Raw genomic sequence first — 9870 nt, 5'->3', positions numbered from 1 at the left:
CGTACTTTTTACAAAGCACACAAAAGAGCTTTTCCCTTTCAGTTGTATCCACTAGTTGTGTATTGCATTTTCCTATTTCGTGTGATTGGTTGCATTTAACGCATTTTGGTTCCAAAAAACAATTCGATGCACTGTGGAAAAATCCTTGGCATCTACGGCATTGAGGTATTTCATCTTTTTTTAGTGGTTCCCACTTTATAACTCTGTGCAAGATTCCTGTGATTGATCGCAGTTCTCTTATGTTGCCTTCAGGTTTAATTTGAACTAAGAACATGGGCAGTGTTTTGCCTTCCCTTTTAGTTTTACTAGTTTGAAAAGGACTGACTTTTACAAATTTCAGTGTTTCAGTTTCGTATTCACGTAGTTCTTCAAGAATTGTTTCTATTTTTATGTTTTGCTCTAGACCTTTTAATATGAACGTTTTGTTTTTGGCACATTTTGGGGTGTATGTGTAATATTTTGTTTTGGTTTTTTTTAGATATGTCGTAACTCGTACAAAACTCTTTATACAATTCAAAAATAATGTATTTTTTTTATTTCTAGGATAATGTTTAATTTTAAAGTCTGCAATTTTTAGTCCATTCTTTACAAATTCAATTATTTCATTGGTTTCCAAATTAAATATATTAATGGGCGGAATTTTTTCTTTTTTGTTTTGTTCATTTGCTGCGCTTTGCGTATTAACATTTGATTTGTTGTTGGGCATAGATGCATGGGGCTCTATGTTTTCAGATGGGTTTGTTGTTGCATTGTTGTAATGCAGCGAAGATGGGTTGCTTGTTGATGGGCCTGTGTTGTTGTTATTATTTTGCACATGTTTCTCAAAATTGGATAGTGCTGTTGTATCACACTGAAAATCATCGTCAATATCGAGCAATGTGTAGTAATTGCTTCTTAATTGTTTGTTGTTGTTTTCCATTTTATCATCACTTTTTCGTTTTCTTTGGCTGATCACTGAACATGATTCCGCACTTAAAGATTTTGAGAAAAGAGCATCGCTCTTACTCATGTCCCAAGAAAGTAAAGAAGTAAATTCTTATTAAGGCTACTTTTTAACTTCTTTATACGCTTGAAGTTTTTTTTATAATCACAAAAGAGTCTCTCTCTCCGAAAACTCGCAAAAAATTCCGATATATTACCGACAATCACAGTACGTCCGTACAGCATGACGGTTTAGACAGAACTCCCCTTGTTAAAAAAGTTATTTCTACTAAAAAAATAAATAAAACACTTTCTAAACAATGTGCAATTGTTTTTTTTTTAACGATATTTAATTTTTTTACACTATAAATTGCTGCTTTATGTGAAAGAGAAAATTATACATGGATTACGTCGCCTCCAGCTCAGCAAACGGTGCTTGTTTGTTTATTTTCGGGCAGGCACAAGGAAAACAACAGCCAAAGTACATTTGGATAAAGTCAGAACTTTTTCCTTGAAAAAATATTCTGCTCCCTTGAATTTAGTGATAAAATGATACAACTTTTGGTTTTGTCATGTTTGTAGATGATTTGATAATTTGCTTTGCCAAATTCGCCTTAAGCAAAAAGTTAATTATTGTCTAGTTTAAGGGCCAAAAATGTGAATATATTATAATTTCATGAAATAATACTTCGATGTCCTATTTTTAGCCTAGTTTCTTGATAATAGGCGAACATTTGTTATTTACGATACTTAAATTGCTGCGGGCAAAAACGCGCACATTCTGTTCGAAGTTTCGAACAGAATTAATCGATAACGGATGCCATAATCCAAAAAAGTGAAACTCGCTGATTCTGGGGTTAGTGGGGTCCATGCAACGAATCCCATCACGCTCGTCAGCAAGTACAACTGTCTGCATCGGGAAATTGGCCCGCACTGTGGGTTTTCGACCGACTGGTATAAAGCGAGCGGCTGCTGCGTTAATGATGTCTCGGCAACTAACACATTTGAGTGGGGTGCCAGTTCACTGAAACGGCGATTGCTGCACTCTCTGAAGCCGGATTAATTGGCTTCCTTTTCTTCTTCATTTACAGGTAGTGGCAGTTGTCCAACAACAAAATATTGAGTGCACGATCTGTCAAAATCAGTGATGAGTGCAACTCCATTTACGCTATTTTTCGTTGTTTGTGTGTTACGGTTCTTAACTATAATACACACACACAACCAAAACTCGTTGACAGATAGTGCACTTCGCGAGAAAAAATTTTACTTAGCTGTTTATGGTACACTACCATGTAATAATGACAAAAAAAAAACGATATTCGACGCAAAGGTGTAGAGGTCTATCAAAACTTACTGTTTCAAATTTCACCAAAATCGGATGAAAAATGCTCCATTTATGGACTTAATACCCTATATCGGGAGATCGGTCTATATGGCAGCTATATCGAAATATGGTTCGATCTGGACGATATTCAACAAAAAAGGTTACAGGGGTATCAGAACACGCTGCGCCAAATTTAATTGAAATAGGATGAAAAATGATCCTTTTATATGCTCATTACACTATATCGGGAGATCGGTCTATATAGCAGCTGTACCCAAATATCGTCCGACCTGGACCACATTTTACAGGAATGGGTAGAGGTCTACCAGAACACATTGTGCTAAATTTCATCGAATTCGGGTAAAATATGGATCTTTTATGGCCTTAATACCCTTATCGGGCGGTTGGTCTATAAGACAGCAATATCCAAATATAGACTGATCTGAACCGCATTTAACAGAAATGGTAGGGGTCTACCAGAACTCACGTTGCAAATTTTCATTGAAATCGGGTGAAAAATTAACAATTTATTGCCTTAAGACATTTAGTCCAGAGATCGGTCTACATAGCGGCTAAATATAACTAAAATCCAATTTTACGAGATCAGAAGGTCAGGTTTATGTACAAAGAATACGAAATCATCAAAAATTGTTTCGAAAATGTTTTTATACCCAAGATATCTGCAAAATTATAAATACCCAACTTTTGGGTATAAATGTGTATATACCCGCGTATGTACCCAATTTACCGGGTAAATACCTTTTGGGTATTTACCAGGGATGGAAAAGTCAGTGCTTTAGTCCTTTTTTAGTACTTTTTAATCCCGGAGAGTACTGTGTCTGTCCAAATTTGTGATTAGTGCTAGTCTGATTTTGTGTATGTTAATAGTTCGCCCAAGTTTTCGTTGTTTGTGTGTGCCATGGTTCTTAACTATAATACACAAACACAACCAAAACTGGTTGACGTATAGTGCACTTCGCGAGAAAAAACTGTACTCAGCTGTTTCCCTTAGTTACTTGACTCGATTGAATATCTGAATTGTGTTTTTGGTTAACTATCATTATACAATCACAAATTCGTCCCTAACCAATCCCAAGGCAGCCGGTTGTACGTACCGGATTGACCCGATGAAGTCCGTCATCGGCAAGGGCTGCCGCCTCAGTGTACAACACACTGCTACAACAACAACAAATTCGTCCAACCATCTTCGATATATATAGATAGATATATCTCGGATATATCGCAAACCCTTCCATTAAGGTACAAGGGATACTTCGGACTTTTACAGAGTGCAGTCCGATTAAAGTTTTAGTTCATTAGCTCAACAATGTGCCGAGTTCGAATGGCGTGTCGCATAGCGATACCACTTTGTAGAGATACTTGGCTAGGTGCGTAAAGGTGGCCACCCTCATAAAGCACATTTTTAGTGCTATTTTAAAATTTGTATTTTCCATCCCTGGCATTTGCCCATCGCCCTCTCTCTACATGAATAATACGCGAACAGAACTATTTACGCACATCGATTTTGATATCCTCAATAGTGCTGTCAATAATTTGGCAGCTCTAGTCACTTATCGATCTTACGATCAGGATCAGTTGGCTGTGTCTTTATTATTAAATTTAATTATTTGTTTTCTAATGGAGGAGAAAAGTATGTTAATTTCGATGAATTTCGTTTTGAAAACAGATAGTTTTTAAATTTTTAGAGATAGCATCTCAGTACATGTTTGTGTCTTTATTTGAATTGCATCTTTGTTTTGTTCTCGGCAAAGTAATGAATGAGCGGGAAGTTTTGCATGCTAGCTACAATAAGAGTTAAAAAAGGTGTAAATTGATGTTACGAATTTTATTAAATATAGTGTTTTTGTCTTATTAATAGAATACCTAAAAAGGAAGGAGAAAGCCTTAAACGAGGGAAACCGAGAGCTTTTGGCTCAGACGTGTAATCACTTAGGCGACTTCTATAATCAACAAGGACGATATCAACATGCTCTTAAAGAATATGAGGAGGAGGCAAGCTTGTTTTCCAAGATGGGCAAACCGCTGGAGATGGCGAAAGCACTACGCATGGTTGGCGAAATGTATATGCTACTTAGCGATTTCGAAAATGCCTGTGGTCAAATAAACAAATATCTTAGTAGGTGTCAAATTAAAAAGAAAATTACTACTCTATATGTGCTTTTTATCAACCCCCATTTGCAGAAACTGTTAAAAAGTTGCAGAATAAGGTAGAGGAACAAAGAGCGTATGCTACACTGGGAAGAGTCCATCTTCTTCAAGGTCAGGCATTGAGCGAGACGTCAGCGTCGGACGCTATGAACCAGTTACGACATGCAGAAAAGGCGTTTCTTAGAAGCCTTCTTATGACAAAGGAGTAGGTTAAGAACTGAATCAAAATACTGGGCAGCCGTTTCTTATAGAAGTTTTTCTGAACTCAATATAATTTGTATTATAATTGCTTTTACGCTTCTATCTAATGGGTAGAAGTTCTTGGGCGTTCGAACTGCAAGCAAGATTTCGATTTGAAACGGTTACGCTTACATACATATGCTCCAATCATAACTACTTTAGTGATTATGAATATGATTCTTTTAGATTGACAGGTCAAATTTCGAAATTAGAACAGCTGGATATGCAGGCGCGATGTTACCTTAACATTGGAGTTGTGAAAGAGCACATGGAAGATTTTGAGGATTCCATAGCTAACATAGAAAAGGCTATAAAAATAAGTAAAGCGAACGACATTTTCGAATTAACCCATACTTGTTATGTATCCATGAGTTTGTTGTTTCACTGTAAAAAAAATGATCCCACATCGGCATTAAGATACTGCAATTTAGCATTGGATGTCGCCAAACGCCTTCCGCAAAAGGTAAAAAAAATCTGTGAAACTTTAGTAATAAAATCGGAGATTTTAATAAAAGCTGGGGACTTTGCAAGTACCAAACAAATTTTGACCAAAGCCTATAAAAAGAATACACCAGATGAAAATGATCGCAGTACCATCGAGAAGACACTTCGAATTGGTAGGTACATATTTCACATGCGTTACTAATGAATGTCAAAATACATCTTAAGAAAATTGTAGTTGTTAAAATTTGCGAGTGGCTAGATGAATTGGTTACAACTAGTTCTGTTGACTACGCTAAACGTCAGCAACTCTACGAAAAATTGGGCGATTCTTGCTGTCATTTACTTAACTACACAAAAGCTTTAGAGTATTATGGTAAAATGCTTGAATGCGCCGAGTTGAACAAGGAGAGTGGTAAATCATTGATACCAATCTATGTCAGTTTATACCAAACATATAAAGATAACAAGCAGTACGACGAGGCTTTAAAATATTTGTGGATGGAGTTTGAGCTGAATAAAAATGTTCCAAAAGAAGCATTTTCTACCTTATGTACAATAGCTGAGATTTGTGAATTGCAAAAGCAATCTTTCTGGACCATTCAAGATATCTACCAGAAAGCAAAGGAGCAAGCTGCGAAAGCTGAAGGCGATACCAAAACCAAGTTGGAAAAAATTGTATATGCTAGACTAAAAAAACTGCATATTAAGCACAATATGAACATTTTAGCAGAGGAGTTGGCACAGGAGGCTATTAGTAAAGGTATGTATTATGCCCCACAAAACTCTTATTTTACAAAAAAAAAAAAAACTCAAATGTAAACTACCATGCAAAGGTTTTTAGCCGTATTTTTAAGTTTTTGGTTCGTTGTTTTTCTGGTTACCCCGAAGAGTGGTTTACTTGGACCACGGTGGCCTAGACTCCATTGAGGAATTTTGCCGTAATGTTTTAATATTCATTTTGTCCTGCCAGGGGGTGGAACTGTGAGCTTCGATCTGTGTGTTGTTCATCGTCATAAGGAGAAGCTCACCTGGGAGCTACCGGGGCGTCCACAGGTTGTGGATAGTGGGGTGCTCCATATGCAGCCGCACCGCATGAAAAGTCTGAATGAGAGGCCGGGCGGCACCGAGTGCCTTTGAGTGCCTATCATGCTTGATATGACAAGGCGAGTTATTGGCGCCTTTAACCAATGGCCATAACGTTCCCGCTGCGATCGGTCCCATGGACCGAACGAATGGCTCATCTATGGATGTGGCTACAACAACAACAACAAAAGAGACACCAGGTTCAGCCAAATCACCCGATGGGCAAGCATGATGACTCGCCCACGCCGCATGTGCCGACGTCCTGTTGTTGTTATAGCAGTTTGTTGTGTTCTATCTTTCGTCTGCTTGATTCAGCTGAGTGTCAAGATACACGAACTCAACGACTAAGATGGGGTGCATCCAGAGGAATCTGGGTATGAGTCGGAATGGGTCTGGCTGAGCAGTTAAACAGGTGACGTGCGTCGTGTGGTCCCTGGACTCAATCGGGACATACATCTTCCACGTCGACATCAATCCTTGCTTCGTAGGAGTTGAAGCGGCTGCACCTGCCGAAACGTTATTGAGCCAGAAGTACTCTGATTTGCCGGGGGAGGTCAATTTCTTCAGGTGCAATGGGAGGTGGTCGTTCTCCAAGGACTGCATTCATCCGGTTAACATTTACCGCATCTGCTACCGTGTCTGCATGAATGTTGTCTAGATTTGCTTGATATGTCGCTTGATCTAAAGGTTCTCTCTAATAGCGCTGAACCTCACGCTTTAGATCATGTAGATCTACCTTAAGGCTTCTGGGTGGTGGATATCAATCCACAAGATGATGATATGGATGGTCTCTGCGATAATAGCCCAAAAGGTATTGCTTTTAGGATCTTTGTCTCCTGATGGAGGTGGTCCACAAGAGAACTGAGGGTACCGCCCGTCGCAGTTCGGAGGCCGGCATTCTGACAGATCTGTATATTATTCCACTGCGTGTCACAGTGCTGACGTGACGCAGCAGACCACACTGGTGCTGCATAACTTAGCAGACCGATCAATTGCTTTGTACGTTGTCAACAAGTTTTCTTTGCCTGCACCCCAAGTGATGCCGGCTTGAGGACCTTGTTTCTACTTTTGACCCACGCCCTGTGCCAACCGTAGGCAGATGCACAAGGTTCAGCAAATTAACCCGAAGCTGTAACAATAGTCCCAGCCGGCACCCGGCTCAGTCTCTCACACCTGCATCCGTTCAATGTCAGGAACGTGTAATGTATGTAACCGGTGGTGTAACTTGTGAAAGCCAACATCTGTTCAGGTCTCAGCAGCAAAAATGACTGGCATAAACAGTAAAAGGACTCTAGCTGCTCGAAGCAGCAGCCCTGGCCTCGTTATCCTCACCTCTATCACCAGGTCAGACGCGACAACCACCAAGTGACGGGCGATTCCAAATTAACTACGTAGTCCAGGACGTCAGCAACAACGATCGCAGCCAACAAACATTAAAAAGGAAACACACCAGCCACCCAGCAATCTACTGCAAACTCCAACGAGAAGACAACTGTAAACGAAATAAAAACGAGGTAGGTTTTATGGGTAAAGTGTAACTGGTGCATGGAGTGAGTGCATTTCCGAACTTGGTCTGGCTTTCACTACGGGAGTATTTATTTATTTGTTAAATACCTACACAGTAAAACAGTTATCTTATTGTTACAGTTCAGTCTTATTATATCATATAAAATATGCATCTATAGTCACACTGAATATTGTGCAAGATGTTGTGTGAAAATAGTTAGTGGCCTTGTTGTTTTAGTAGCAGTGTGTGGTACACTGAGGCAGCCCTTGCCGATGAAGGCTGCCATGGGATTGGTAGTTAGTTGCGTTCTTCGGACTATGTGACCCCACCGACTCACAGGGGCGCAGTTTGAGTTTTTTCGGGGCAAAAATCATATCTTTTGAACAGAATAAGATAATTGAATTGTTTAAAAGGCATATGATAGATAATCATAATCAAAGTCAAAATGTGTGGAAAAATAACAACAAAGTCTAGCAAAAAAATTTATACTTTGTTTTTTTCTCTTGTTTTGAGGCTTTAATATTCCAAAATTATTAACCAAAACTTAAAAACAAAAATTCCAATAATTTTTTCAATTTTCTGTAAAATTTTCATGATAATTCTTAATGGAGTTTTTTTTTGTAAATTTTAAGCTGTGAAGCGTATAACTTTTAGTAGGAAATGACAATCTTTATCGGAAGCTCCTTAGAACCGTTGAGTGGAGCGGACGTTTTGTTATTTCACTCCGCATGAATTTTCCTGTAACTCGTAATAGGTTGTTATTTTTGGAAGAAAATTTTAAGTCACTCAAGGATAGCTGCGATAGAGGTATCCATTAGGCGGTTGATGATCTGCGTCTGTTTTCAGTGGAGCGGCAGATCTAGAACCCGGGAGGCTTAGAACGGACTCCAAAGACCCAACAGCTGCCGTGGTGGCATCAGGCCATAGCTGGTGAAGCGGCTGCTCCAGCCTTCACTAGCCGACAAACGACTGGTCAGCAGGGGCTTTTGATGAAGACACCTGGTTCGAGACATAAGGACAAGGCCGAACCTATTCTTCCTTCGCATGCGTATAATTTGCCTAGGCCATCGGCCTTCCCCGACAAACTAAAACGTTCTTTTAGAAGTTGGAATAATAGAAGACGCATTGCTGCACAGGCTACGTCTAGATTCGGAAACTGCACCACAGTCAGCCAAAAGGCTGCGGTCAGCTGTAGGGCATCCAATGCCTAAAAGAACTAGGGTGAACAATAGTAAGATGGATCCAGGAACCTTTGTTAATGTTTAGTGATGGCAGTTGTCTACAAGGGAGAAGAATAGGGCTGCATAGCTAGGAATAATTGGGGTGGGATAGTCAATGGGCTGTCATCAGTATACTCCGATGTCCTTGCGGAATTTCCTGGGTCTCCTCCAATTTGTGACCATGCAGGCTGGTATTGGGGCCGATACAGACTAATTGCCTTCGGGATCAACGCTTAATTGAAATGTATAGCGCTATAAAAGATTGGTGAGATGCAGCACTAGATTTAGTCAAGAAGGAAGAAGGAATTATAAGGCCGCTTCGGCGGCACTAAAGGTCCTCCTGATGGTAGGATGATTTGACGTGGTTGTTATCCAGGAACCATGGGTGTGTGAAGAAATGGGTACGGGGAATGGGAGACACATAACCTGCATTCTTGGAAAGAGTAGTCTAAATGTTTCACTTCTTCCGTCGCTAAGCACTGAAGATTAAGTAGTAGCCAGCCTTGGAATAAACAAGTCTCATTACTGGCTGGCTTCCCTATATATAGCACACGATTTAGAGATGCCGCCTTCAAACCGCCAAAAGTCGCTGGTTGAAGCCGCTTCTGTAGGTAAGAAGAGCCTCATTGTAGGAAGTGATGCTAATGCACATCACCAGATATGGGGCAGCCGGTTGTACGCACCGGATTGACCCAGTGGAATCCTCATCAGCAAGGGCTGCCGCCTCAGTGTACGTGTTCGTTTTTTTTCGTCATGGGAGAGGCACATCCCGGAGTGCCTTCTCCGTACGCTTCTGGTCCGTGCCGAGATTGAAAAGAACCCCGGACCCTGGTTCTGTTCGGTTTGTCAGAACCGCCTTCATCATCGGTCAGTGTCGGTGAGGTGTAACCGGTGCTTGGAGTGGGTACATTTCCGTTCTTGCTCTGCCCTAACTTCGCTACGGGAGTATAGTCATACTGGCT

General features: G+C 40.2%; 1 protein-coding gene across 7 annotated transcripts in view; it reads left to right on the top strand.

Moving 5' to 3' along the window:
* Window positions 1–1203: 1203 nt before the first annotated feature.
* LOC106087786 (tonsoku-like protein) overlaps window positions 1204–9870 on the top strand; it is a 72559-nt gene continuing 63892 nt past the window's right edge. For 2 of the 7 annotated variants that reach the window (XM_013252955.2, XM_059363229.1), the window contains exons 1-5: window positions 3936–4059; window positions 4125–4382; window positions 4448–4619; window positions 4841–5271; window positions 5334–5858. In XM_013252955.2, coding sequence (XP_013108409.2) covers window positions 3969–4059; window positions 4125–4382; window positions 4448–4619; window positions 4841–5271; window positions 5334–5858 — 1477 coding nt within the window. In that variant the 5' untranslated portion in view covers window positions 3936–3968. Of the gene's footprint in view, window positions 2013–3816; window positions 3897–3934; window positions 4060–4124; window positions 4383–4447; window positions 4620–4840; window positions 5276–5333; window positions 5859–9870 lie in introns of those variants that run through there. The other 5 variants (XM_059363234.1, XM_059363253.1, XM_059363244.1 and 2 more) reach the window with 5 other exon arrangements.

Source organism: Stomoxys calcitrans, chromosome 1 (genome assembly GCF_963082655.1).
Source record: "Stomoxys calcitrans chromosome 1, idStoCalc2.1, whole genome shotgun sequence".
NCBI lineage: Eukaryota > Metazoa > Arthropoda > Insecta > Diptera > Muscidae > Stomoxys > Stomoxys calcitrans.
The sequence above is the reverse complement of the archived record's forward strand: the minus strand, read 5'-3'. Positions and strand labels throughout refer to the sequence as shown.